The 15,341-nt window shown below is 50.9% G+C and overlaps 5 protein-coding genes across 5 annotated transcripts; 2 read left to right on the top strand and 3 right to left on the bottom strand.

The window, feature by feature from the left end:
• Nucleotides 1-212: 212 nt before the first annotated feature.
• Nucleotides 213-1,870, bottom strand: N7532_011710 (uncharacterized protein; the record flags this gene model as incomplete). Its single annotated transcript, XM_056624201.1, has 3 exons — nucleotides 213-1,532; nucleotides 1,602-1,693; nucleotides 1,753-1,870. The coding sequence occupies 3 exons, from the start codon at nucleotides 1,868-1,870 to the stop codon at nucleotides 213-215; spliced, it is 1,530 nt and encodes a 509-aa protein (XP_056469189.1).
• A 417-nt stretch (nucleotides 1,871-2,287) lies between these two features.
• Nucleotides 2,288-5,419, bottom strand: N7532_011709 (coatomer subunit beta; the record flags this gene model as incomplete). Its single annotated transcript, XM_056624200.1, has 5 exons — nucleotides 2,288-2,433; nucleotides 2,524-4,129; nucleotides 4,188-4,577; nucleotides 4,627-5,047; nucleotides 5,115-5,419. 5 exons carry the CDS (start codon nucleotides 5,417-5,419, stop codon nucleotides 2,288-2,290), a joined length of 2,868 nt encoding a protein of 955 aa, XP_056469188.1.
• Nucleotides 5,420-5,812: 393 nt separating this feature from the next.
• On the top strand, nucleotides 5,813-6,665 carry N7532_011708 (mago nashi family protein; the record flags this gene model as incomplete). Its single annotated transcript, XM_056624199.1, has 7 exons — nucleotides 5,813-5,847; nucleotides 5,901-5,938; nucleotides 6,013-6,108; nucleotides 6,166-6,229; nucleotides 6,293-6,380; nucleotides 6,450-6,575; nucleotides 6,651-6,665. 7 exons carry the CDS (start codon nucleotides 5,813-5,815, stop codon nucleotides 6,663-6,665), a joined length of 462 nt encoding a protein of 153 aa, XP_056469187.1.
• A 546-nt stretch (nucleotides 6,666-7,211) lies between these two features.
• Nucleotides 7,212-8,337, top strand: N7532_011707 (GID4/VID24 family protein; the record flags this gene model as incomplete). Its single annotated transcript, XM_056624198.1, has 4 exons — nucleotides 7,212-7,583; nucleotides 7,641-7,791; nucleotides 7,855-8,212; nucleotides 8,271-8,337. 4 exons carry the CDS (start codon nucleotides 7,212-7,214, stop codon nucleotides 8,335-8,337), a joined length of 948 nt encoding a protein of 315 aa, XP_056469186.1.
• A 1,368-nt stretch (nucleotides 8,338-9,705) lies between these two features.
• On the bottom strand, nucleotides 9,706-13,792 carry sskB (uncharacterized protein; the record flags this gene model as incomplete). Its single annotated transcript, XM_056624197.1, has 2 exons — nucleotides 9,706-11,980; nucleotides 12,033-13,792. 2 exons carry the CDS (start codon nucleotides 13,790-13,792, stop codon nucleotides 9,706-9,708), a joined length of 4,035 nt encoding a protein of 1,344 aa, XP_056469185.1.
• Between the last annotated feature and the right edge of the window lie 1,549 nt (nucleotides 13,793-15,341).

The following is a 15,341-nucleotide window of genomic DNA, read 5'->3' as shown; positions in this document are numbered from 1 at the left end:
AACAGAGCATTGGCTGCGCGTAATCCGAGCAAGAGGCACCATTAAGCAGATCCCGTGGAAAACACACAACTGCTCTTTAAAAACAATAATACATCGAAGCGACGGATCTCTTGCATAAGGGTATCATGGAGGGATAGCAAAGGATCTAGGGCAAATTGGAGCGGACCAACGATGAGCTCAGTCGAAAACGCCGAAACGAACGTCGTACACAATCACCTTGGGCCTTCGGCCTCGTACATACGTCCCGACTTGGAGAGCACGGTGCCCAAGCCTTGGTGGATCTCACACTGGAGCGCCTCGAAGGGTACCTGCTCTCCGTCGATGCTGATATAGCCTTCCTTTTCGTGGGGCACTAGGCGGAAGGCCTTGGCTTTGCGAATGATCACGTCGGGCATATCGAAAAATCCGCCAGTCGAGATCTCGTTCATCATCTTGAGTGAGGTAGCGCGACTAACGGTACCATCAATCGTGACAATGTCCATCAATCCATCGTTTGGTAGAGAAGCGGGGAAAAAGTTGGTATCCTTGGACATGACTGCCATGTTACCCGCATAGAAGTTGCCCATATGCTCACCAGGCACAACTTCCCAGTCCTTGGGAACTTGATCCTGGACGGTTCCATATTGAAGCTCTGGTAGTGCTGGCGCTTCGCTTGCAGCCTCAAGTCGCAAGCGATCCGCCAAAGGATCCTCTTCCTGAGATATATAGGTCGAGTAGTGATCCTTGATGGCCTTTTTGTCGTTGATTTCGACCTTGATGGCCAGATCGCAGGGATATATCGTGCGCTGCATAAGACGAACCAAAAAGCCGTACGTGAACCGCTGTGCGCCCATCCATCGGATGTTATCGGTGCCCAGGTCTGATTCGGCGACGATTCCGAAGGACTGCGACAGGAAAGACAGAGTACGAGAGTTTTGCTGTGTGACCGAGACCAAGTCCAGAGGGGTACGCAATGCCTTCACAATTCCCAAAGCAGCAATTGATACGCTTCCTGTTCCAAGGCAGTTCCATGTCATGCCGTTGCCAGAGCCACAAGGAAGCAACGCAACTGCCACTTTGGCCAGCGCCTCCCGGCCATTGGATCGTTTGCCAAGTCCGTTGAAGACCTCGTATGGCAGACCGTCGCCTGAGCAACAGATGACGGCATCGTATGCGTCGAGATCGAGCTGCTCCGCGATTTCGATAGCGTGTCCCCGGTACTCGGTGTTTTGTACATCCACATGACAGCGGGCTGCTGCGAATACTGGCGCCGCATAAGTCTTGTACAAATTCGCGGCTGTCCCTTTTCCACCGAAAGGATTGACCAGGACTTTCAGTCGCTTCCTGCGTTGGGCAATACCGTATGCCAAATCTAGTAGATTTTGAACCCACGCCTCTGCAGCGGGCTTCTCTTTCTCGGCGATGGGATAATGAAGAGCGGTCACTTCAACATCGTTTTTGGTCGACGGCTGCGCATAGGTGATGACCAGACTGGACGGATTCACTTCGGCGTCAAGGATATTGTACAACGATACGGCATGTGTTGTCTTCGTCTTTGCTTCTAAAGAAATTGCGAAAAATCATTTAGCCTTATTGAGCAGATACGCCATCGAGAGATTGACTTTATCGAGATCGCCGGAGGGGGTGGAGGGACCCGGCTTACTCTTGCATAATCCGCAGCAACTCCGGTCCGGTTTGCGAGATGTGCGATCATCTTTTGTGTCTGTCAGCAATGCTCGATAATGCTGGGGGTTGGCATCTGGTAACGCTTACCCACGATCAGGAGAGAGTCGCTGCCAAGTGTGAGAGAAACCGCTTTGTCGACGAGGAGAGCCTGGTCGTGCTGCAGAGGTGTTTCCGGCTGGTCCGCAGCCGGATCAAGGGAGGACATTTTGGGCGCAAGTCCAGACAGATCAGCGCATGGCAGAGGGCAAGTAATGATGTGCGGAGGGACGGAGGGACGAAGAATCGTCCTAGGGGAGAGATTAAAGATAGCGTGGAGGGTCGAGGATCAACAGCCGCGGGTTCCGGTTCCTGGGGCTGCAGGTGGCCCCTGCACGCCTCAGATCTACGATGTAGTGCAACGGCATCTAAAGGCTCTCAAAAGGTCTCGGGGAAAAAGGCATTATTTCTATTCCACTACTCCGCGGCCTTGATACACAAGTCATAAAACAAATTTGTCTTGAGAAAATAAATGGAAAGCGAAAAGAAATGGGATGACCAGTAGAGGATCAGACGGGGGAAATAAAAGGAAACATCATTTAGACTGCAGCCCGCTGGAAAAAAAAAGTATTCGCAAAATTTCTACTCAGAATGCTGCCGCGGCCTTCAGGCCCTTCAAGGAGCCCAGACTCAAAGCCAGACCTTGGGAGCGGCTTCTGATCCGAACGAAGCCGGTAACGGGTCCATCATCACCCTCCTTTTCAATGCTCAAGTTGGCCAGAGCATCCTCGCCTAGAGAAGGAAAAAAAGTTAGTCATTCCAAGCAAAAAAAAAAAAAAAAAAAAAAAGGCTAGAGGGCATTAAGAATAGATAGTAACATACCGAATACACTCCGGGCATATAGGTTGGCGCTCAGGAAGCGGCAGTCACCTTTCAGCGACGCATCGGGGGTCAAGCAAGCCATGTTGGTGCTCTCCATCAGTTGCTTCAGGAATTCACGCAAGGTCTTGGCCTTGGAGTTGATATTGACCTTGTTCTCCCACTCAAACTCGGTCCACATGGTTCGGAATTGGGTCTCGGTGCAGTGGGCAGGCTGGATGTAATCCATAATATCGGCATGGATGTCGTTAAGGATAACCACGTGGGTCTCGGTGGAACTGGGGCCGTCGTAAACAATGTTTCCGAAGATGACACCAGTGTCAGTAGAAGACACCTTCACGGTGGCCTGGACATTCAAGAAGTCGCGAGGGCCCAGGTTGTGAGTGGACGGGCGCTCAACAACCTTAAGATCTCCCAGGGTAGCGAACTCAACAGAAAGGTTCTGCAGGGTCTCGGTGGTCTGGTTGACCAGCAACACATCGAGAACGATATCGAACTGGTGGACAGTAACGTAGGCTTCGGCGTAAACGGGGTCAGAGAATCCAGTGAGTTGAACAACACGGCTGAGCTTCGAAGCAGCGTTCTCAACGGTGGTGTCCCCGCCGGTGGCTTTGGCAAGATCAAGTTCGATCTCCTCGGCACCCTCAACAGTGTTCTTCTTGGTGAATTGCCGGATAGGAATGGCATCGTCAATCTGAACAGCAGTCTTGGCCTTCTCAACGGCCTCCTGAGCAGCACGCTTCTTATCCTCTACCTGAACCATAGCGCGGAATGCCTTGCGAGTATCCTCCAGGAAAGTAGTCTCAAGGTCCTTCTTTTCAGAGAACTCGGCCAGAGAGCGAACACAGGTCATAATACGGTCAACAGAATCCTCATCAATAGGAGCCTTCACAAATTGCGATTGGCCAACGCGCATGATAGAGATCATGATGAGCATGGCCTCGGCGCGCAGAGCGTTCGTGCGAGCGGCATCCTGGGATACCTCGGAGTGGCGCATGACGAGCTTGGTGAGAGTCGAAGAGAGGACAGTCGCCAAGTAGTAATCGCCATCCAGGATGAGTTGGCGAAGGGGTGGCTTCTGGGCTGCCTTCACGGCCTCGAGACGGGCGGCAGCGGCAGACTGGCTGGTAAGAGCGCTTTCGGTGGCGTATGTGCCATCAGCCAAGACTTTGCGGGATCCAGTGGGAGCATTTTTGGCACCATTTGCCTGCTCCTGGAGGAGCGCATTGTCTTCCGGGACTTCTTCAAGAAGTCGTTGCTCGGAGGCCAGGATAGGAATCTCACCAAGACTGGCTCGGATCTTCTTCCACGCCTCGCGGATATCCTTCTCCTCCAGAGAGTACTCTCCAACAACCCAGAGGACACCACGGTAGACCTTTCCAGCCCGAACCTCACTCAAAGTCGACACAAGGCGATCGACGATGGATCCGCGCAGATTAGGGAACTTCTCAACAACCTCTTTGACGAAAGAAATGACGTCCACAGCAGAATTGTTGTTAAAGTCGGCAATAAAGTCCATCAGCAGATCAACCACGCTGGCGGCGATTTCAGAGAACTTGATGGCGCAAGTGTGTATTGACTGCACCAGGAGCTGGCGATATTCATTGTTCTAGAAATGTGGTTAGATCTGTACTGAAACGCCCAATAATGGGTGGAGAAGAAATTACCTGCTCGTATTGCTCATCCACGGTCTTAGCGAGTTCCTTCTTAAGAAGCATGACGATTTCCTCGACATTCTTGCTTGATACCATCTCCAGAGCGATGCCAAGAGCCTTTCTCCGGACATCAATGTCGGGACTAGAGAGGACACGCAGAATTTCCATAGTCAGGTCATCCAGAACGCCCTCATTATGGATTCTCAGATGGTCCACACGGTCCAGCACAATGAGCTTAACATTGTTGTCGGCCTCCCGAATAGCGAGTTCGATCAGTTTGCCCGCGGCGGCTTTCACAGCAACGGGGTTGCTGGTCAGAGCAGTGAGGGATGTGGCGGCTTCATAAACGACAGTGCTGGTAGAAGCATCGAGAAGCTCGAGCATGAGTTTGAGATATCGCGACTGTTATCTGTTAGCGACCGAGCACAATTGATCTAGTTGCACAACGAACCTTGTTCTGGGGGTTCTGCACAGCATCCTTCCGTAGGAACTCGAGTTCTGCTAGCTGGAGAAGCTCATCGGTGTTGGGGATAGTGTCAAATGTTGTACGGAGGTATTCAAGCGCCTTCTGGTGGCTAATGGACATGAGAGCCGCGAAGGCATTACGCTTGCATGTGCCATCCGTTTCCGACTCGAGGAAGGTTTGAAGAAGCTCGGGGGCGTCGGGGATGAGAGACTCGGAATGTTGGAAGATAGAGGCAACGGCCCACACGGCGTTCTTGCGCACGTAGGCATGGCGGTGGTCGAGGCACGAGCGGGCCGAGGAAAGGAGGGGTTCGATAAGTTCGGGCTCACGCAGCTTACACAGGAATCGGAGAGTATTACCCCGGACGTACTCGTTGGGGTGCTGAAGGTCGTTTCGGATACCGTTGCTAGAAAGCAAGACGTGTTAGTCAATTGAAGTTGCTCGGGTGATGGCTGGCTGCGGTTCCTCCTTACCAGACCAAGATCATCTCCTGCTTCAGTTTGCCATTAGAGTCGAGCTTCGGGCAGATTTCGTAGTAGAAGTAGAGCAACTTCTTCAATGCCTTGCTCTTCGACGGCATAACAAAACGAATGATGTGCATCAGGATCTGGGGCATCGGGTCGCCGTTGAGCATGATCGTGATAATTGTCCGCATCGTCTCCAGTTTTGTCTCATCGGTGCCCTTTTCCAGCTGGAGTTTGAGCTCCTGCACAGTAGGCTGGTCCGCTGTATTGTCCAGGTGGACCAGACTGTATGCATTTTCGAGGAAGGACGCCATGGTGGTTGATCGAAAGCGACGGCCGGATCGAAGGGGAGCTGCAAGTTGTCAGTTCGGGGGATGTTTTGAACACCTCAGCGCACCCTAGGCACGCACCAGAAGAAATCTCCCGGGAACAGGAGGTCAGGCCAAGGTCAGTAATGCGCAATTAAAGTAATCCAACACCCCTCGCCAGCCTAAAAATCATCGGCGTGCTGGTTTGGATGCGCAATGTAGAGGGGGGTGGGAAGCATCAACCTGTCCCTTTGCGGGCCCCATCTGTGTGGATGACTAAGCCGACCACACTGCCCGCCGCCTTCACTTTCCCCGAAGCTCGCTCAGCGCCAATTCGTCAATTCGTCACCTCGACACGCGCGCAAACCGGCAGTCAATCTCACGCGCAAGCTTGTCAAGATGGCTGACAACGAAAACTTCTATGTCCGTTACTAGTAAGTACGATGCGCCCGGGCACAGATCGCCACGGTTGCTGACAATCTCACAGTTCAGGTCACTCGGGGCGTTTCGGCCATGAGTTCCTAGGTTAGTCTACGTCCACATTCCCATATCCACGATGAACGACCGGCATAAATAGATTGCTTACTATGGTCGCTCAGAATTCGATCTCCGCGTCCTCGAAGATGGCAGCTGCGCCGCTGTGCGCTATGCAAACAACTCCAACTACCGCAATGATTCGCTTATCCGCAAGGAAAGTGAGTGCCCACCTCCAACCCCGGAACAGCGCATCAAATAAACTGATAGGTGTGCAGTGTGTGTGAGCCAGGAGATTGTCAAGACGATGAAGAAAATCATCAAGCAAAGTGAAATCATGAAGTAAGCGGTCCAAAATGCTTGAGAGCTCTTCGGCTGTGGAACTATTGGACTGACCTCGCGTAGGGAGGACGATTCGAAGTGGCCGCAGAAGAACAAGGATGGTCGCCAGGAGCTGGAGATCCGCATGGGAGGCGAACAAATTTCGTTTGAGGTATGATATCCACTCTGAAATGACGGTCAAGAAATTTATTTTTCAATACTAACCGCGTTTGCCGCCCAGACCGCGAAGATCGGCTCGATGGTCGACGTCGTTGAATCAGAGGATCCTGAGGGTCTGCGAGTCTTCTATTACCTGGTTCAGGACCTCAAGGCCCTTGTTTTTTCCTTGATCTCATTGCACTTCAAGGTACGTCCGCTCCCGGAATATTCAACTGCGCCAGATTGGCAAGTGAGTGAACATACGCCAATGATTTTACGACAGATCAAACCCATCTAGGGGTAAGGCTGAGTGAGAAGGAGAAAAGAACTGGAGACACGAAATTTTCCTTTTATTCTGCGATACCGGGCGTTCAAGGCATTTTTCTAGGGAGAGCGAATTTATGATTTTCGTACTTGATATCTAGTTAGCACTGAACTCCATTGAGATAATGTGAAACTGGCTCGATTTTGCCACATTCGAAATTTGGGATAGTATTCAGTGGTTACCACTGAGCACATAGAGAGCCTTTTGTATAATTACTGGCATTCGCCGAGCGCGGCGGCTCGGCCTACGGGATTTTACTCGGAACAATTGCCAGCTGCATGTTCTTGATGCGTCAAGGGCTCGGGCGTTCCTGACGTAGAAACATGCCTCAGGCAGGAACGCCTCCCCCGCGCTCGCATGACCCCAGGCCAAATAGGCCGCCTCCCCCCGAATACAGACTTCTCACTTCCCTTCTCCTTCCTCTCCCCCTTCTTCCCTCTTCGATTCTTTCGTGGATTTACTTAGGCGCGTTTTGATTTGAACCGATGTCTACCCTCCTCCTCCCTTGATTCATCCTCAATGCCGACTCCGAGTGACAACCAGCCGACTTCGATCGCCGAGGTGATCTCCACTCGCACCTGTCCACCGGACCTTGATCGCATCTCAGCCTGGAGAGACTCGCCGGATTCCACCGGCTCGGCCAGCGATGCCCTCGAAGATATCCTCTCACCCTCGGGTGCTACTGCGCCGACCGTGCTGAGTCGGACCGATGAAGGAAGTGCGCTATTAGCGCCCGAGACGCTTAAAGTGGAGCAGAAGTTGTCTGCTCGTACGGACCTTGACATAGAGCGCGATAGATCTGTCTCACCAACGGATCCACGCGCCCGAGATTCGTCGTCGCCGGCGATGCCAACGTCGTCGCTGATGCGGTATGAGTTTTCAAACGTTCGGGTACGTATCACTCCGATCCGGTCAGCGAATGCGCCACTCAGCTAACCAACGCGACAGCTCCTACCAAACCATACCTCGTCGTTTCTTCGCTCCGGATGCCGGTTTGCCGGTACGCAGATGTCGGATAAACAAGTCTACAATGTCGATGTCGAGATCAAGCATGTGGACGTAGCCGAGTCCTATCTTTGCGGCTATCTGCGCATTCAAGGTGAGTCGTATCTGAGTGACCATGGATAATGAATCGCCATCTAACCGTTGACTATCTTCACAGGCCTCACTGAGGATCATCCTACTTTGACCACATTTTTCGAGGGAGAAATGATCGGTACCAAGCACAGTTTCATCACACGCAACGAAGAATGGGGCGCCAACGAAAAGACGGACATACACCACTGGTCTCGGTTTCCTGCCTGGAAACCGCTAGCTAAACAAGCGAAGAAGACCGACTTCACGCTGCGCAACTTCTCCCAGAATGAGCATGTCTTCATGCGGTGGAAAGAATACTTCCTCGTCCCGGACCACAGAGTGCGCACGATCTCCGGCGCTAGTTTCGAAGGATTCTATTACATCTGCTTCAACCAGATTCATGGAACCGTCAGTGGCGTGTACTTCCATGCAAAGAGTGAGCGGTAAGTTAATCGTTCTGGAACTCCTATCTAATTTCCGTCACTGACAATTCTTTTTCAGATTCCAGCAGCTTGAACTTAAGCATGTCGAAGATCGTGGATGTGCGCCAGCAGTCGAGTTCCGTTAAACCCGAACTTCGTTGCTTGCCCTTACCTGGCCATCACTATGGCCATTTACTCGTCTTTTCTACATGGAACACAACCTCCTTCCCACCTTTCCCTTTCATGCACCAGGCCGACCGGCGCCCCCTGGTGTCAATTATTTCGACTCTACAAGAAGATCATAATCTCTCTTCTCAACCAAGACCTTCATCACACAACTTTCCTCTGCTTAGCGAACTCCCGCAGTGCTAGGGGTTTGAAGCTTCCGATACCACAGATACCCAATTGGCAAAGCTCCGGCGAACCTTGCCACCTCATTTTCAAATTGTATTTCATGTCTCACGAACTCTCGATCTAGCCCAGGAACCGGCGTTTCTCTTCTGTGGTGATACGAATCTCTCTTTTCTTGAGAGATTTTGTTTTACCTTTTCTTTCTTCTCTATCGTTTTTATTATTGTCTACCGCCATCTAGTTCTGGATGTTAGTTGGAATACGTATGCCACGTGTAGTGTGGCTGTACTGCAGCAGACTTGGGCACATCCGATCCAGTAAATTCTATTGAATTTTCACATTACCGAAACCCCTCGTAGGTACACTTGAAATGTCAATCACTTGCATGTGCTCGATCATTCGTTGTACATTGACGTGTAAATCCGTACAAGTGTATTGTAGCTGTCTTTCGTCTTACAATTGGATGAACAATAATATACTCAGGTGCTCTAATCTTACCATGCAGCGGTCCAAGTATAGATAAAGTAATTCAACTTTGATGCATCACAACGTCAATTAATTCACTGAGACGCCTGCAATATGCAATAACACTCGCATCCAATTCTAGGGTAGTGTTGAGTGTCCCCACGAACAGCATTTGATTCTATTCTCAAGTAGGCCTGAACGGTGGACCGAATATTCACCAGTATGGTATAAGGGTTGAACTCGGCCTACGGTGTAATATAAGGTCTTACGAAAAGCCCTTCTGAAATAAAAAGTCACGCAGTGACGTAAGAAAAAACCATATTTGACGATTTTTTATATGCACGCAGTAATATCAAGCGCCAAACGAAACAGCGAAATACCCCTTTTTTCCTGTACTCAGAAGCATCATACATAAACAACCAATGCAAAGGACCAACACCGAAACATGAAAATCAAATGAACGAGAGTTCGCAACTCTCGAATATGCGAGTCATGGGAATGACAGAAATGTGGAGTCGTTAAACAAGAACAAGTAGCATAGGGGGGGTATCACATGCGATGCCGTCTGAGAGTGTATGAGTCGAGATCGAGCGAGTGTAGAGGAAGCAAAGTGGCGAGAGGAAAATGGCTCGCTTTTGAGATCAATGCCATACACATGGCATATAGAAAGGCGAATGAGTGAATAGAAGAAAGTGCAATCATGCCACGTAGGAGTTTTGACGGGTGGCAGAGCCAGAGGAGCTACTGTAGCCTCCAGTATCGCTGCCCGGAGTTGGAGGCTCCAGTACCACTTGTTGGCGGATGGAGACAATCCACTCGTGCTGAAGAAGCTCCGCAGCGGTGGGTCGTTTGACAGGGTCACATTCGAAGCAGCGGCTAAGGAAATCGATACCCTGGTCACTGAGTTGATCATGGGTCGGCAGTGATGGCTGATTGCCTTGAGCAATATTGTACATGATTGCCCATTCGTTATCCAGGGTGGACCATGGGCGACGGCCTGTGGCCATCTCGAGGATCACGCAGCCAAGAGACCAGATGTCCACGGCACCTTGGCGATTGACCAAGTTGGGGGAGTCGCCGCGGATGACTTCGGGCGACATGTACATCGGAGTTCCGGTGGTGGTCTTCTGGTTCTTGCCCCGGTTTTGAAGTTGGTCATTCTTGCCATTAGGACCGTCCATTGGAGCCACAGTGCGACCCGATCGAGCGATGATCTTGGCAGCGCCGAAGTCGACGTACTTGATGACTCCATTGTGATCAAGCAGAACATTCTCGGGCTTGATATCACGGTGGACAATGCCCGCTTGATGCAGATAAGCGAGACCCTCGAGGAGCTGAAGGGCATAAACCATGATGACAGTTTCATCTTCAACACGGCCATGCTCCAGCAAGCTAGCAAGAGAGCCGCCAGAGCAGTATTCCATGAAGATATAGACCTTGTCGCGATGGACTTCAATGCCGTGGTAGGAAACGATATTCGGATGATCCAGCACCTCAAGCACACCCATTTCATCGCGAATCTGCTGGGCAATCTTGGGGATCAACTGAGGATCTTGCAATCGAATCTCCTTGACCGCCATCAAGTAATTGCTGTCCAAATTGATAGCAACGTACACGGACCCGAAGGTTCCACCCCCAATGAACTGGCCTTGTTGCCAACGGAGAGTAACGTTGGTGGCAGAAGATGATAGCACGGTAAGGGACCTATCGGCCTCGTTAGAGCCTTCCAGCACTCTACCAAGGGCCTGCCGTTTGGCATCTTCCTCGACTCTCCGTTCTTCAATTTCCAGCACCCCGGCATACCATTGGTCGCGAACAAGCTTAGATGCCTCCTCATCGCTCAGAATACGACCGTGGCCAATTTTGCGGGCACCAGCACGTTCTTCCATGCGCTGCTTCTCGGCTTGAGCTGCCAGGGAAGATCGGGCACCCATAATATCGAAATGCGAAATAAGCAGCGACATGCAACCTGCCACCTTTGACCTGAGACGGCTAAATTGCTCCTCATTCAGAGACAAGAGGTGTCGGCTCGAGGTGATTGCCATGGCAAACTCAAGTGCAGCCACTGCCCATTTGAAAGTTTTTCGATCTGCCGCATCACACTCGTCGCAGATAAACGAAACCCAGTCAAGGGATAATTCCACCAGTCGTGCACTATTCATAGCACGTCTATTTGCATCAACATAATTGGAAGATCGTTTACCAAATTCAGTCGCAAATGCATAACAGGCCTGAACGAGTTCGTTGTTCTCCCAGGTTTTCTGGCGAAGTTGATCCTTGATCACAGCCACGCTATCCATAATGGCCATGGATAACTTGAAAGAGATCTTCTTGATCTTATTAAGTTCCACATTGACACGGCCAAGGTTGGCACGTTGCTCAATTGACATGTCCAGCTGGATCCCAGTAAGCTGCGTCAACTCCATTCTTGCGTTTTGGAGTCGTTCCTGCATGCCTTCGACAACGAGTCGAAGCTTACCGAGACGGACATCGGTTGGCTGTTCCAACATGTCCACATGCATTTCCTTACCACCCCATCCAAGGGGCTTCTCGGGCCGAATGACAAGGACATATGGGCTGTGAGATGAGTCTGTAGCGGAGCTGTCTTCGCGGAAAGATGTGGCAAGGATGGCTTGTATGTCGGCTGGACGATTCCACAAAGAATGATGTGCGATCAAGTAGACTCCTTTTTGACCAACCGAGCCTGGAGAAGTGACAAGGAAATGGTCGGATACCAACAGCGCCTCGAAAAATTCGTAGGCGATGTCAGCTGATAGATTATATTCGGTTGCGTTCTCGAACAGCTGACACAGGAACCTAGAAAATCGATACAGCTTCCGCTGCCGAATACGTGTCGAATCCAGGATACTCTTGTATCGTTTGTCCATATCTGTCACGGTCTCTTTGGGTCTGGGAACCAGTTCGCGTTCAAAATGGATCATGAGTCGTTGAAGTGATTTGGCAGTCAAGGCACTTTTCCTTTCATTAGTATGAGGTGTAGTGTTGGAAGTCAAAAAATACGTACCTGAACTGCTCTGCCACTTCGATGTCACCGCCATCAAGTTCCCGGCCAATCTCATAAGAGTATCCCCACTCTTGCTCAAGAATCTCAGCTTCCTTAAATGTGTTTTTATTGGCGTTGAGCTTCCAGTTCAAGAGGCGGAAATAGTATTTCATGGCATCCAGAACCACGGAGTCGAAGTTCTCGTCAACACAAGGTGGGAGATCCCAGCCAGGCTCAGGGCGTGAGATAGCCAGGTAAGTTTGCTTGATCTGAACCGCCACTCTCATCAAAATTTGGAATTGAGAGATCATTTGGTCCACTAGGATGGGGGATTGCTGTGCTGGATCCTTCATGTTCTTTGCGTAAGACAGACGCACACGAATGATCTCTTGAATCAATCGAGACGGGAAGTTGATCAATGTTAAGAGCTCCTCAATGTATGGAGGCAAGTGGCGAGCCGCAAAAGCTTCCGAATTTTCAATCAAGGTACTCTTCGCTTTCTCAATAACGGCGCCAATTCCGTTAAGCATACTGTGGTTACCCTGAAGCGTCTTCAGGCCGTCTTCCTTCATGATACGATCCAAAAACGAGGAGTCATCCGACAGTTCGCTCTTGTCGGACTTTTCCCTGGCTGCTGTGAAATCGAGGGCATCGTTACCCACCCAACTTTGAAGAACGGCAAGCTGAGTGTTGATAAGAGCGGTGATGTTGTGCCAGGCGAAAATTGCTGCACGGCTGGAGTAGAATTCTTCCGACGCAGCACGAGGGTTTGCTGTCTCCAATTCCTTGGACGTTGAGTAGAGAACCTCGCACGTCTCGACCTTTTCCACGACATCCTCGACTTGCTGCCGGGGTGGCTTGCCAATTTCAGCTTCGCCTTTGATTTGAAAGTTAATGATATCTTCGACAAGTGGTGCAATGTGGGAGCGAGCATCCTCAATCAGCTTCCACTGAAGTGGGATACTGCGACCGCATGTCCTTGATCTGACACCAAGCCAAAGGGCATGGCTCAGAGCGGCCGAGCGTTGGGATTCGGTCGAACCAATCAAACGCTGTTTTTCTTGCCTGACCACGTCGCCTTTCAAGACAGATGCAAGCATGGAGTGCCATTCGAGTCGTTCCTGATTCTTCGGGTGCTTGAGCTCCTCCATGCTCGGAAGGTTGTCGTCGGGCAGGAAGAGTTGGGTGTCGGGGTCGTAAGGGTCATCTTCATAAGGAGCTTCGGAGGACGGGGAGGGATCCTCCAGGTCAGCGTCGGCGACCATCATATTGGGAGACTGCGCGTCGCTAAAATGATGATGCCACGCTTGAGGGTTGGCCCGAATCCGCTGCACATATGCTTTTTCCTGGGCGCGATATTGCGCGTTTGGATCGCGTCGTGTGTTTCGCTTGCTTGAGGATGAGCGTTGGCGGTCGTTTTGGAGGCTGATGTACTGTGGCGGTCGACGTTGAGGGGCGTAAGTGTTGGAGGGGGTTCTCGCGGGACCAGACGGGCGTTGCGGTCGCAGATCGCCGGCCATCGCATGGGTGTCAGGCTTCTCGAGCACGGTAGAGGCCCCAACGCTAGACCCGCGTGGGCGGGTAGTGGGCGTGCTAGACCATGAGGACAAACTCGAGGTATGGGAGGGAGGAGAGGAAGTGATCGTGGTGGCCGGTGTCTGGACCTGCGGATCGAAGGATTCCCCAAAGGATGCGTTGGCCATCAGAGGGTACTGGGGAGGATATTCGTCCGAAGACCCCGAGCCATCCGAGTCATGGTTGGCGATGTCCGGGTGCTCCATGGTGGACCGAGGGCCGTGTGTGGGAAGCTGCAACGTGAGGATGGGGAAGCATCCGACCTCAACGTTGGCGGCAGCTTAGGCGATAGGGGCCGTGTGGCGGTGCCGGAGGCGCAACCAATGGGGTCGACTGCCGGCTGGGGCAACGGCCGAAAACCTGTCAGCCTCCCTTTTGGGCCTTTTGCACTGGCTCACCATTCAGCTGGTCGTGACAGGTCGCCTGCAGTGTTTCTCATTTTCAGCTGGTTGCGAATGCCAGTCACGTACGTGGCACCGAGTTACGCGTCTCGATTTATATTAATTTTGACATCCCCGTCCCTGGTCACGGGTGTTGATCACGCTGCCTAGACCAAGAGTTGGACCAACTTCACAGAATTTGGAACTGCCCGTGAGTTCTAATTTGACATACTCGGTTGAATACTCAGAAGTTTTAGAATATGCATGTTATACCTGAATTAAGTCGCTAAATCTTGAGACAACGATGGTCGTTAAACCGTACGCAGGTCCCAGGATATACCTCGTCAACTCGGGGGATAGTGTAACGGGTAAAACTGCGGAGCATATGAGCTGAACCTTAGGAATGCATCAAACTGGTTAAGGAGTATACCAGTTAGAGCAATAGCTTTGATGTACCGACTTTCTTTTCGCAATGAAGTGGTGTATATTGTGAAACTATTCGTCATTAATTCAGAGAATATGCTGCCTTCACCAATAGAGCCGCGTCTCTGTCAGACATGGATCTTTGCATATTCGTCTCTGCTATATACAAGGAGTACGACAGTTACTACTAAATTCGAATTGTCTTCCAGGCTTGCAACGTAAGCTCTGTCTGGCCTGGGAAGTCAATGAATCGTACACTGCTGAGACATGGGATATAATAAACAGATAAAGATACCATCAAACTCGTCCTGCAAAAGCAATGAAGCCAAGTGGATGATGAAAATTTCGCGAATGAATAAATTATTTATCCTTCAGTGTGTGTGGCGCAATGGAGCAAATTGCTAGGTAGTGTACCCTGCGCTAAGAAATAGGAGGAAAATCCTTCTCTCCTCACAGGTGCTGTTCACAAGTATTAAGGTCCCAACTTCACATACATAGCCCTCAGACCGAAAGACAACAAGAAAACCCACATACATTTAACAGTTCGTGTCCTGCCGAATTATGCATTCCGGAGGCGCCATGATATGCAGGTTGCCTTCGGATCTCCGACTGATAATAACAAGAGTGATCACTTGGCATTTTCTATCGTCATCAAATTAGGATTGTCAATGCTCAAGAAACCCCGCCTAATGGATGACCGCCAATTTTTTTCCCTTCTTTCCAACTCCGCCGTCGATCATTTGCCCTAGCCATTCACCAGATTGGTGGATCCTGGGAAACTCCCTAACCATGTAGATCAGTGGAGCTGAATGGAAATCGCGATCTAGACAATTGGTCCCTGCGAGTTTCTAGTGAGACCTTATTTAACGAAGAAAACAGCAATAGCCTGAAATTTATAGTTGGATTAACGGGCACTCATGTTCTAGCTTGGGAAGCCTTCATTCTTTCACAG

Source organism: Penicillium argentinense, assembly GCF_028826775.1.
Source record: "Penicillium argentinense strain IBT 30761 chromosome Unknown utg000011l_segment0_segment0, whole genome shotgun sequence".
Classification (NCBI taxonomy): Eukaryota; Fungi; Ascomycota; class Eurotiomycetes; order Eurotiales; family Aspergillaceae; genus Penicillium; species Penicillium argentinense.
Note: the sequence above shows the minus strand (reverse complement) of the source record. Positions and strands in the feature narration are given on the sequence as shown.